At 45.4% G+C, this 13,046-nt stretch overlaps 2 protein-coding genes across 2 annotated transcripts; one reads left to right on the plus strand and one right to left on the minus strand.

The window, feature by feature from the left end:
• Positions 1-170: 170 nt before the first annotated feature.
• LOC311107393 (integrator complex subunit 5-like) lies at positions 171-5,595 on the minus strand. Its single transcript, XM_084149886.1, has 2 exons — positions 5,436-5,595; positions 171-5,167 (listed from the first exon to the last, which is right to left on the minus strand). Exons 1-2 carry the CDS (start codon positions 5,513-5,515, stop codon positions 2,194-2,196), a joined length of 3,054 nt encoding a protein of 1,017 aa, XP_084006012.1. The 5' UTR covers positions 5,516-5,595; the 3' UTR covers positions 171-2,193.
• Positions 5,596-5,740: 145 nt separating this feature from the next.
• LOC311107436 (phospholipase A and acyltransferase 3-like) lies at positions 5,741-8,464 on the plus strand. Its single transcript, XM_084149927.1, has 6 exons — positions 5,741-5,874; positions 6,176-6,229; positions 6,525-6,633; positions 6,781-6,917; positions 7,200-7,331; positions 7,563-8,464. The coding sequence occupies exons 2-6, from the start codon at positions 6,215-6,217 to the stop codon at positions 7,686-7,688; spliced, it is 519 nt and encodes a 172-aa protein (XP_084006053.1). The 5' UTR covers positions 5,741-5,874; positions 6,176-6,214; the 3' UTR covers positions 7,689-8,464.
• The last annotated feature ends 4,582 nt before the right edge of the window (positions 8,465-13,046 follow it).

The following is a 13,046-nucleotide window of genomic DNA, read 5'->3' on the forward strand; positions in this document are numbered from 1 at the left end:
ACCTCATGATGTACCTGTGGGATGTGTTTGTTGTTGTAAAATTATATCATCAATGTACCTTTCCAAAAACAGAGTTGTATTTCTTTGTCAATTCAGAAAAATCAAGGACACAGACCTGCGAAACGTAGTCATGTTCAAAGGCCAAATATTTTAAACAAAAATTTGCTCAGATGTATTTATTGTATACTACATGTTTTTATCCCTCTAAAGTAACAGCTACCTACAAAACCCTACTCAATCTAGAAAATGATACAAAACATGAGAGATAAAAAGTAGACATAACATTCTCAGCATTTGGTGAACTACAGTGCCTTCAGAAAGTTTTCACACCCCTTCACTTTTTCCACATTTGGTTGTGTTAGCATGAATTTCAAATTGATTAAATTGAGATTTTTGGTCACTGGCCTACACACAATACTCCATGATGTTAAAGTGGAATTATTTTGGGGGAAATTTCAAAAAAGTAATAAAAATGAAAAGCTGAAATGTTTTGAGTCAAGTATTCAACCCCTTTGTTATGGCTAGCCTAAATAAGTTCAAGACAAAACATTTGCTAAACAACTCACATAATAAGTTGCATGGACTCACTCGATGTGCAATAGCAGTGTTTAACATGTTTTTTTTTTACTACCTCATCTCTGTACCCCACACATACAATTATCTGTGAGGTCCCTCAGTCAAGCAGTGAATTTCAAACACAGATTCAACCACAAAAACCGGGGAGGTTTTCCAATGCCTTGCAAAGGAGGGCACTTATTGGTAGATGGGTAAAAAAATAAAAATACAGACATTGAATATCCCTTTGAGCATGGTGAAGTTATGAATTACACTTTGGACATGTATCAATACACCCTGTCACAGTTGCCGGAGAAGAAAGAGGCCAACGGTGACTTTAAAACAGTTACAGAGTTTAATGGCTATGAGAGAAAAATGAGGATGTATCAACATTGTAGTTACTCCACAATGCTAACCTAATTGACAGAGTGAAAAGAAGGAAGCCTGTACAGAATAAAAATATTCCAAAACACACTTCCTGTTTGCAATAAGGCACTAAAGTAAAACTGCAAATAATGTGGCAAAGAAATGAACGTCATGTCCTAAATACAAAGCGTTATGTTTGGGGAAAACACATCACAGAGTACCACTCTTCATATTTTCAAGCATGGTGGTAGCTGCATCATGTTATGGATATACTTTAAAAAGTGCAAATATTGTACAATCCAGGTGTGCAAAGCTCTTAGTCTTACCCAGAAAGACTCACAATTGTAATTGCTGCCAAAGGTGATTCTAACATGTATTGATTCAGGGGGTTGAATACTTATCTAATCAAGATATATTAGTGTTTTTTTTGTGTTTTTTAAAAACAAATATTATAATTTTTCTTCCACTTTGACATTACACAGTAGTGTAAAGTACTTAAGTAAAAATACTTTAAAGTACTACTTAAGTAGTAGTAGTATCTGTACTTTACTTTACTATTTATATTTCTGCCAACTTTTACTTCACTACATTCCTAAAGAAATTAATGTACTTTTTACTCCATACATTTTCCCTGACACCCAAATGTACTTGTTACAGTTTGACACAAAAATGGTTCAATTCACACACATATCAAGAGAATGTCCCTGGTCATCCCTACTGCCTCTGATCTGGAGTGTTGGAGTGAGCCCCTGGCTATCCTTCAATAAAAAAACTAAAACTAAAAATTGTGCCGTTTGGTTAATCTAAGGAATTTTAAATGGTTTATACCTTTACTTTTGATACTTAAGTACATTTTAGGAATTCCATTTACGTTTGATACTTAAGTATATTTAAAACCAAATGCTTTTAGACTTTTACTCAAGTAGTATTTTACTGGGTGACTTTCACTTTTATTTGAGTCATTTTCTATTAAGGTATCTTTACTTTTACTCAAGTATGACAATTGAGTACTTTTTCCACCACTGACATTACAGAGTATTTTGTGTAGACCGTTGACAAAAAATGACAATTAAATCCATTTTAATCTCACATTGTAACACAACAAAATGCGAAAAAAGTAACGGGGTATGAATACGTTCTGAAGGCACTTTATGCTTCAGAGTGCATACAGAACTAGATGACAGTTATAGAGAAACAACCAAACTTAGAAAACGGCAAAGCAACATCTCCATCTCTCCATCCATCCCTCCCTCAGTTCTCTCCTTCCCTTGTTCAGAGCTGAAAACGCCAGCAAAGGTGCCCCAGCCGGTCAATGTTCTTATGCAAGACACTGTGGATGGGCGCTACGTATCTCGCCACGTCCCCGTCCCGTGCGAAATCCCGGCAGAACAGGCCCTTCTCAGCACTGAAGACAAACTTCTGTGGCATGGGGCCGTTGCCCCTCACGTACTCCCACACAGCCAGGAGGAGAAGCCTCACCTCGAAGGGCGTCAGGTAGGGGAAGGCCTCGTGGACGTTGCCCAGTACGGGGGGCAGCAGCTGGCCCTCGCCCATACAGGACACCAGCATGCAGGAGGCCTGGAGGTGCCAGGGGGAGTCCACCGCCAAAGGCTCCCTCGAAGCCTCCCAGTGGGCTAGCAGAGTGGCCAGCAGGCCCCGGAGCACCGCAGAACAGTAACAGAGAGCAGGACGCCCGGAAGCCACAATATGGAGTAACGGGAAGAGGACAGGGTGGGCCTCAAAGCAGCGGCGTATGTGTATGTCGCGTTCTACAGTGGTGCGGGCGTGTTCCTCTGGTGGCCATGACAGCTCCCCGTTGGCCACGTCGGGGCAGATATAATCCACCAGCGTCACCGCCATCATTTTGGCCGCCTCAGCGTTGATGGGCGGCGGCTCGTCGGGAACGACGGAGGGCTGGTGTTTTGGGGCACCACCACCGTTGCCGCCATTGCCAGATGGCGCGCTGCAGCACTGGACGGCAACAGCCAGCAGAGTCTGGACGTTCTGTATGACACTGGCGGGGTCGGGGTGAGGCCTAACGCTGCGCTGCTTCAGACCCTTCCCTATCACCCCAGCATGGAACACAGACCACACACTACCAGAGAAGTTGACCGTGGTGCCGAACCTGCAGTTGATGTCCAGCAGGGAGCCCCCCCGGTCAGGGGTCAAGGACGGGGAGATGGGGGTGTCCCCTCCAATGTCCTCGCTCTGCCCTCCAAACAGGTCAGCATTTCCTTTATGTAGAGTTCCCTCCACCAGCTGCTGCAGGACACATTTGAGGGTTAGAGAGGAGTAACCTGCCAGATGGGACAGGAGGAGCACGGAACAGTTCACCGCCTCTCCTCCCTGCCCTCCGTCTCTCCCCTTCCCTGCCTCTCCTCTCCTCCGCAGCGCCAGGAAGAAGTGTGTGACGGCGGCCCGACAGACGAGCAGCAGGTGGGAAGGCAGGGCGGCACGGGGGAGGAGGCTGCGGGACAGGAGCCGCACGGCAGCGTGGGATACCGCCGGGTCACCATGGAGGAGCAGAGGGCAGAAGTCATGGAGGTGTCCCGAGACTGCTGCTCCAACCTGCATTGCCATGGAGGACTGAGGTCTCGCACCTCCTCCTCCTCCCATGCCTCCTCCTGGACCCCTCCTCTCCTCCTCCTGTACACTCTGCACGGCGGAGGCCAGGTTGAGGAGGAGCTGGCAGAGCTGCTTGGGTCCCAGTGTGTGTGTGTGGATCTGGGCCACGCAGCGGGTCACTGCGGCAGGGATGAGGCCTGGCAGGCAGGCGGACAGCGGGGTGTGGAGCTGCCAGGCCAGGGTCAGCTCATCTGGGTTCCGGGCCAGGGTGAGCAGCTGACAGAGGGCCTCCGTGGCCACGCTGGGGCCCCCGTACACAGACAGCAGACACAGCAGCTGGTGCAGCCAGAGATGGCGCTTCCTCTCCAGCCTCAATGTCTCGGCACACAGCTCTCCCACGTGGGACTGCAGCTCCTCCAGGAAGGGGACCACACGGGGGGCCTTGGAGGAGGGAGAGTGGGGGCGGCTGTAGTAGCCGTCGTCCCCCTCTGAGCGGGTGTAGACCAGTTTGTGGAGGTGCAGCAGGAGCATCTGGAGGATGCGGTCGCAGGCCTCCCGGACCCCCTCGTGGGGGGAAGGCGTTGGGCCTGAGATGATGACGGAGGCGGGGGTGGCCGTGTCGGCGAGGAAGCGGAGGACGCGTGCCCCTCCAGCATGGCTCTGGGCGATGAGGTGAACGGCCAGCCCCAGCATGTTGTCCAGCTCTTCCCTGGGAAGCCCCTGTAGAACAGCCTGGAGCTGGAGCAAGACTGGAGGCCGTAGAGACTCCACCAGCTCAGCAGACACAGCGCCCAGCAGAGAGGGAGACAGCGCCGCCAGCTGGAGGAGGAAGGGCACTGCGCCTCCGCGGAGCTGGGCTGAGTGCTCCCAGGAGGTGGACCCAGAGCTGGGGGGTATAGTCAGGGGGCTGAGGCTCTCCTGGAACATCCTCAGCAGCTCCCGCCGGATGCTGTCAGAGTGCCGCGCCGCCAGGTGGCCAAGGATCCCCACCACAGAGCCTATCTTAGGCACTCGGCTGCTCTTGTCTCCCTGACGCTTGTCAGCCGTTCCGTGGGAGCAGAAGTCTTTAAGACCACAGGCCAGGACGCGGCTGATGATGGTGCCCGGGAAGGAGGATCCGATGTGGGCGACCACCCAGTCAAAGTGGGGGGAGTGCTGCACTGAGGTGTCCAGGAGAGCGTCCACACATTGGTCAGGACACCAGGCTATCATGGCCGCCAGGCACTGGGTATAGGCCTCCATGAGGGAGCGTGTAGCTGCACAGGACATCCACAGCTGCAGCTGCTCGTTGAGGCTGGAGGAGTGGGGAGCTGTCCTACGGCCAGCATGCTTGGAGCTCAGCTGCCCCAGCAGATCTACAGCCCAGGTTGAGACAAGGGGAGCCCAGGCTCGGGGGTTGAGCCTGATGAACTCCGCCAGGACGCCATGGACCTCCGTGATGATATCCTCCAGGTTGGAGTCCCCGTCGCCCTCGCCGTCGGTCTCCAGATTGTGAAGAAAGGCTGATACGTGCTCGTTGTACACGCCCCTTAGGTGCTCAAGCACCGCCCCGCGACAGGCAGGCACAGATCGTAGTAGACGCACGGCACAGCGGGCATGCTCACGGACGCTGAGTTTACGACCCTGGGTCTGGTCCACGCCACTGATGAAGGATTTGATCTCCTGGGACAGCTCCTGGGGGCTAAACACACACACACACACACACACACACCAAAAGTTCACACAGTTGCAAAACATCTATAAACTAACAAATGTGATTCCAATTGGTATAATTGTTCTATTCTCTGACTAGAATATTTCGTAAATATGCTTGAAAAATGCTGACCACTGCATCTGTCCACAATACCCTTAGCATAATATCAGCCTTAGAACTTGTTGGTACAGTGGGGAAGCAGCCACATACTGTAGCTACAACTACTAGTGGCTGGCTAGCATGCTAAGCAACAAACCTAAATGCATTTTGCGGTGTGTGACCGAGAGAGGTCTGCATGGTGACTGTCAGGAGAGTTCCGTCAAAAAAGGCAGACATAGTTCAACTTCCCAAACTGAAAATAGAACATTAACAACTCTCCCCTAGTAACAAGCTACGAATAATCAACCCTACACCTGAAATATGATTATCTTTTTAAAGTAATGTTCAGGAAAAATATCAAAAGGGCGCTCCAAAACCGGAAGTATTTATTTTCTTCTTCTATTACGTCTTCCAAGGGGTAATGCGGAAAAATACATATTTACTGCCATCTACTGGCCTGACAGAGTACTTCGAAACTAACGTCAGCACGCACGCTTCCAGCAGACACGCCTTTTGTTAGCTTTTTTTGACGTCTGCTTCTGACTTCTGTGTTCGAAGTGAAAGCAAGCAATCGAGGCCACGACACCGAACTTACTGTAAGTTATAATAATTTAAATGTATTTAAATTATTATCTGGACAGAAATACTTGTGTGAGGAAGATAACCAACAGCACGCAAACACTGTCTCTGTTGTGTGCCTTCTGTGGTCAGTTAACTTATCTAGCTAGCTATCTATTTCGTTGCATAATTCTTGTTTTTTTATAGACACCAAAACACAGTGAAATGACATCAGTGTCTAATTTATTTGTCAATAGATTGCCTAATATTGTGTGAGCTCATGTCTTATGAAAACAGGCCCCCTAAATATAACCCATAGGTTTTGTTTTGACTTTACAGGGTTGAGATCAAAGCTGTGTAAAGGAAATAACAGTAACCATGGCTCCAACATTGGTAAGTAAAGTCCAGTCCTAATGTTGATTGTGTCCACTGTATCTATGTAGTCTACCTGTTTGTTTTGGAAATATTTAAATATTGTTTGTAAAAGGCTGAGTTTGCATGAGTTATGACTGAATAACTTTTGATAGTTTTGTTCCCTGATCTGAGCACATTCCCTTTCAGAACTGCATATGTGGCAGTTGCATACTTCAACAAGAGGGTGTCTAGCAACACCCCTGTTTTTGTAACCATGGCAATACACGCATTGCTAAATCATACTTAATGGTTGTATAATTTTTTCCTTTGACAGTACGATGAGAAGCCGGAGCCAGGGGATCTGATAGAGATATTCAGAGGGAGATACCAACACTGGGCGTTGTACGTTGGTGACGGTTTTGTCATTCACCTGGCCCCACCCTGTGAGTAATAATCTTGATATAGTGCACTCAACAATTGATATACAGTGGCCTATATAGAGTACATACAATATGAGTTATAAAAAACTCAATTTGGGCACTGATGATGTCTTGTCTGTCCACCCCCTCCCATGTCTCTTTGCTCCCCAGCCGAGGCACCAGGGGCCAGGGCCAACAGCATGATGTCTGTGCTCAGTGACAAGGCTCAGGTGAAGAAGGAAGAGATCTGGGACGTGGTGGGGCATGATAAGTGGCGTGTCAACAACCAGCTGGATCAGAAGTACAAGGTCAGTACCAGTAAGTACAGAATGGCTGCGTTCCAAATGACTCCCCATGGGGCTCTGGTCAAAAGTAGTGAACTATATAGAGAATAAGGTGCATTTGGGACGCAGTCTGTGTGATCCTGTGTGGCTCAATTGATAGAGCATGGTGCTTGCAATGCCAGGATAGTGTTTTCGATTCCCGCTGGGGCCACCCTAATAAAAATGTATGCATGCAAGTTCGCTTAGGATAAAAGCGTCTGCTAAATGGCATGTATTATATTATTATTATTATTATTATTATTATAGGTCAGACCCATCCGTGAGATTCTGAGGGATGCCACGGCTTATGTGGACCAGGAGCTGTCCTACTGTGTCATCAAGGGGAACTGTGAGCACTTTGTCACAGATCTGAGATATGGGAAGGCTGAGTCTCGACAGGTAGGTACAGTGGACTGGTGCTCAATGCTAGTTGTACTGTGCTCAGCGTAGAGTAATCTTGTGAGCCATAACATTCTCAACCTATGAATGTGTGTCAAGAGAGACACACGTGAGTGTAGAGTAACTGGTGTACTTGTTGTTATACATTCAATGCATCTATGCTGTGATACTGTTTCTGAATCAGTCATTCATTCGAGTCATTCAAATTAATGTTTGTATTTTTCTGCCCAGGTTCGGCAGGCTGTGGGAATGGCAATGGTGGGCTTCGGAGTATTTGCTTTGGCAGGTATCGCGGCGGCCATCTTTGGCGGTGGAAGCAAAAAGAAGAATGAAGAAGAAAAGGAAGAATATATGTGACAACCTGTATGATAGCTTCCTGAACAGCCAATCACCACTAAGCCTAATATAGATGAATTATTTAACTACAGTACTACTGCCCTCGTCACTTGTGTAATTCTGGGTTTTTCCGAAGGGAGGGTTGAGTATTTCCGTACATATTTTTTAAAACTTTCACAGTTACACAGACATGAATTGAAAGCACGTAGGAAACGAGGAAAAGTGTCTCGTTATAATTCCAAGGTATACAGCCTTAAAGGTGCCATAGCCTTGTAGGCTGCTAGACTAAGCTAGCTGACTTAAAATATGTTGTCACTTACTTAGAAGCTATGAAGTTTCCCTACTAAAGTTTTAACATATTTATGTAGACTAAGATCTCTTTATAATGGGATAAAATGATATTAAACTGAAGTTCTAATATTTCTATCATGAAGTCAATTGGCTCTAGGACCCACACAACTACATCTAATGCTGCTTATATCGCTTTGTAATGACTGACAGCATTAAAAACAAAATCTTTAATTTTTTAAATGTTGGATTGAAAAGATTTGTAATCTTAACTGGTGTTTGATCTTTCAAAACTTGACCTTGCACATGAGTTTTGAAGAGTTTGTTTATGAAGTATATTGATAATAAACTGAACCTTAGTAGCATTTTAGCTTAGTTGATTTAGTCTTGACATCCTCTGTTTTAAGTATGTAAATGTTTTTATAAACATTGTTTGGTCTCTGATGAACTTATACTTGTCTTAGTAAACAAAATAAACACCTCTGTGCTCCCACTGCAAGTAAAAGGAATTTCAGTGGATTTGGATGTTGATACTTGGCAGAAGTAGAAATTGTTCTGAATATATTTGTAAAAACAATGCACACCCTTTCACATAAAACACACTGTATTTTATTGTAATGGTTTTATTTTGGAATTGTTCACGTTACACAAGATTCCATCTTTATAAAACAATGCATCTGATTTTACCATCTTCCTCCCATATGGACTTCCCTCCCCACCCACAACATATTTAAAAATCACAGAGCACAGCTCATCTGACCACACAACACCAGTAAATAGTGCTGCCATCAAATAAAGACATAAACAGAACCTTCCCTTGACCCACACAACACTACCAATCTAACAAGAAAGTTGATGGTCCGAATGATCTTGCACTTTATGATTAGATTTTAAATAGCTAAGTGACTCCATAAATATACAGGAGTAAAATTGCATGATAACACTGTCCATGCTGAATATGAAGGATTCAGGCCAGTCATCCCACCACCACTACTAATAATAAGTGATTGGCTCAGAGGGGATCTAGCCAGGTCTATATTATTCATCTGCGTAGTTAATCAACAGAGACCAGGGGCCTGTTGCACAAAAGTAGAATTAAGACATCCGGGATAAATGACTCAGCTGAGCTCAATGAAGCCAAAACATGTGCGTCCAGGCTTAATTGGTTGCACAAAGACCAAGCCAGGATGAGCAGACACGGATTCATTAAGCCAGGTGAAACCAATCCTGGATAGGTGCGCGCTCACGGCTCACTCAAATAGACCCCGCCACAGATCACAGATTAACTGATTTACCATGGCAACTAGAGCCGCGTACTTTTCCCCGTCGGAAGCACAAATCCTCATGGAGGCATACGAGGAGGTAAAAGATATAATTAAGAAGAAAGGCAACACCGCCACAGTGATAAAGCAAAGAGAAAAAGCGTGGCAAAGTATTGCAGACCGCCTGAATGCGTAAGTAGTGCACAATTACACACTCACCGCTCCGCTGAAACATCACAATTACAATTCAAATATTTAATTCACATCTCCAAAAATGCAGTTGTACTGTAATTATGAAACGGTTAAATTTTTAATTGAAATGCACTGCAGATATGAGTGAAATTGTGTAAAGTAACTCCATCACACTGTATAAAGCTATGATAAATTTTTTGATATTTTTACTGAAAACAAGACAAAAATACCAAGTAATTTTTTGCAGTGTGACTCCATTAAATATGTGTGTGTGTGTGTGTGTGTGTGTGTGTGTGTGTGTGTGTAGATTAAACATGAACGGGCCAAAACGGACATGGCAGCAGGTCAAAATCAAATACAAGAACATTCTGCAGAATGGTATGGTCCCTGACTAATATTTAACAAAGCACAAGCATATATTGTACCCAGAAGGTGCCTGCTCACACATTGTCTGTACTGTTTTAGCAGTGAAAAAGAATACCCACAGACAAGGCACGGGTGGTGGGTCACCAAAGGCTGACCTTACCCCAGCAGAGGACATGGCCTTGGAGCTAAATAAAGGCAGGCCCGTCTTAGAGGGGATCCCTGGGGGGAAAGAGACGAGCATAGGTTCCTCCCAAGATGCCACCCGCTTCATTCAAGGTATGTCCTTCCATCTCTACATGGGATACAACCACATTCATATTGAATCAATTTGGACTGTCTGACTTTGGTTTACCTATTGCCTTGCAGTGTCTGGCAGCACTGTGTTCCTGTTAGAGCCACCAGCACAAGCACCAGACGATGCTGATCCAGTGAGTACTCCATCAAAGGCATACTGTAGGCCTGGCATGTCTTGTCTACTAGCTTCAATATGAATCCGATTAAATGTGATAGGGTGAAGGCCCCAGTGCAGCAGCAACAGCACATGATGGAGACGATGATGAGGAGGAGACCATCTCTCTGGATTCCAGAAGGCATGAGGTATCATGTTAAGACTGTGAAAGTACTATTTACTCTACAATGGTGAGGAGTCCTCATCAAAATCAAAAAATCTAATTTCTTTTACAGGACCCAGATGCTATACAGTGGGAAAACCAGCCTGGCAACATAGTGCGTATTAATAAAAGGACACCACATCCTGCCAAATTCCAGCTGCGCTAATTGTATTGTGTTCACAGAGCTCACAAGCTATCAGAAAGTTGTATGGCAACCACCTCCGGCGCCAAATAGAACTGGCAGACATAGACATTCAGTACAAGAAGAAAAAGATGGAAAATCTTGCACTGGAGTCCGAAATAAAAAAGAGGACAATTAGGAAACTGGACCTTGAAATAAAAAAACTTGAGAGGGAGGTGAGATATGCCTTCAATGTACACTGTATGCTAACTGTAACACAAATGTATTAATCATTATTTTTCTTTCCTCCCCCAGCTCCAAGAAGATGACACAGCTCAAAATAAAAATTAGGTATATTCTCGTAAAGTCAAGTGAGCCATGACATATGAGCTCTTATTGTGAGCACACAGGACGGTGGCATCTTTCTAAGGTTTTTTTTATTTTCCCAGCAATCAGTACAACCAAGTCATCGTTATAAGGCATCGCCCTCTTTTGCCCACCCCCCCAGCACCAGGTGTGGCCACTAGCCTATATGAAGGCCCAAAATTGTGTGTTCCTTTCTGCTCTGACAATGGCATGCCCATTCGTGCGAGATGTGGTGGATGAAGAAGCACTTGTGCTGAGGAGAGCCTTCAGGCGAGAAAGGGTCTTCAGGGACCGGTTGGACCCACTGGCCTTCCCTGATGACCATCTATATGAAAGATACAGGTTTTCTGCAGATGGCATCAGGTATCTATGCAGACTACTGGGTCCCAGGATTAAGCACCGCACTGCACGGAGCCATGCACTGAGTGTGGAGCAAATGGTTTGTGTGGCCTTGCGCTTTTTTGCTAGTGGAGCCTTCCTGTACTCAGTGGGGGATGCAGAACAGCTGAACAAGGCCATAATTTGCCGCACAATAAGGAGTGTGTGTCTGGCTATCAAAGCATTAGCAGATGTCTTCATCTCCTTCCCTGGCCACAGAAGACTCTGTGACATCAAAGAGGAGTTCTATAGGATTGCAGGTAAGAGGATCTACAAATTACAGGACAACTGTTAACACATAGTAGGATACTCATTACTTTGTGTGACAGGTTTCCCCAATGTCATTGGTGCAGTGGACTGCACACACATAAGGATAAAAGCCCCCTCAGGTGCCCATGAGGCCGATTTTGTGAATAGGAAATCCTTTCACAGCATTAATGTTCAGGTGAACATAACTTTTTGATATTGTCCATTGACGAACACTCTGCATTGCCAGTGATGTGCATTGATTGGTGTAATATTCCTCATCTTATGATTTCAGATGGTCTGCAATGCTGACTGTGTGATCAGCAATGTTGTGGCAAAATGGCCTGGCTCAGTCCATGACTCCAGAATCTTTCGGGCCTCTGAAATCTATCAGTGCCTATCACAAGGTAAGCCACACAACCCCTATTTATAACCATCATGGCTGTGTCAAGAATATCACTGTGTTTATGAGGTAGTAATGATGAGATTTTGTGTTGACAGGTGAATTCTCTGGTGTGTTGCTGGGAGACAGGGGGTATGGCTGCCAGCCTTTTCTCCTGACACCTTTCACAGACCCCCAGGAAGCACAGCAGGCCTACAACCATGCCCATGCCAGGACCAGGGCCAGAGTTGAAATGACCTTTGGCCTCCTGAAGGCACGCTTTCACTGCCTTCACAAATTAAGGGTCAGCCCTGTTAGGGCATGTGATATTACTGTGGCTTGTGCTGTCCTCCACAATGTGGCCTGCCTGAGGAAGGAGAGGGCCCCCAGAGTGCCACCAGCCATGGACTGGGACAATCCGGCAATCTTCCCTGATGACGACAGTGGTCGGCTGCTGAGGGACCAATATGTGTTGAATTATTTTAGTTAGTATGTGTGCTTTCAATTTTGGTTAAATATGTCCTGCGGTGGCAGAGGAATTTGGGTTTTTTTGGGTTAGTTTTTTTACGAATTTGGCCTCTTATGATGTTTGTGCGGTATACTGTGTGTAATACAAGGCTGCAGGGAGGCTACTGCATCCATTCATTTGTCTGTTCAGTTGATGTGTATGGATTTGTCCTGCATTTATTTTAGTGTGCAGACATGCAGGGTGTGTTATATACAGACCTTTGAATGTGTATGTATCATTTTGTATAATATGCTTGGATTCTGTGCTTTCCATCTTGTAGAGTCACTGTGACTTCAGTTTCGAAAGGAGCTGATGGTTTACCTGCTTTGTTTTGTCCTTATTCAATAAAGGAACATAATGTTACACATTGTGTTTTTATATTCATATGGAATGTGTATTTGTTTATATGACAGAGTACTAGGGCCACACTGAAGAAAAAGGATAAAGTCATACATTTATGAGGCTGGTTCTTTCTGCAGAAAAGCTACATATTGTTTTTACAGTTTTGATACTTATGACAATGTGATACTTAATATTCTGGCACATCAGCATGTCTTTGTTTATGAAACCATACTGAAGTACAATTTCACGAAATGCCCCACATCTGTCATTTTAACAACTGTCCTCCTTTAAAACAACTGGTTACAATATTATGACTT

Source organism: Coregonus lavaretus (genome assembly GCF_964263955.1).
Source record: "Coregonus lavaretus genome assembly, chromosome: 32".
Classification (NCBI taxonomy): Eukaryota; Metazoa; Chordata; class Actinopteri; order Salmoniformes; family Salmonidae; genus Coregonus; species Coregonus lavaretus.

What these genes read in the sequence shown, in the direction of transcription:
- LOC311107436 (XM_084149927.1), top strand. An exon ending in CATTCACCTGGCCCCACCCT is followed by an intron (nt 6,634 to 6,780) that starts GTGAGTAATAAT and finishes TTTGCTCCCCAG; the next exon opens with CCGAGGCACCAGGGGCCAGG. An exon ending in GGAAGGCTGAGTCTCGACAG is followed by an intron (nt 7,332 to 7,562) that starts GTAGGTACAGTG and finishes TTTTCTGCCCAG; the next exon opens with GTTCGGCAGGCTGTGGGAAT.
- LOC311107393 (XM_084149886.1), bottom strand. Translation starts at nt 5,515, where the DNA reads ATGTCTGCCTTTTTTGACGGAACTCTCCTGACAGTCACCATGCAGACC. An exon ending in ACACCGCAAAATGCATTTAG is followed by an intron (nt 5,168 to 5,435) that starts GTTTGTTGCTTA and finishes GTGTGTGTTTAG; the next exon opens with CCCCCAGGAGCTGTCCCAGG.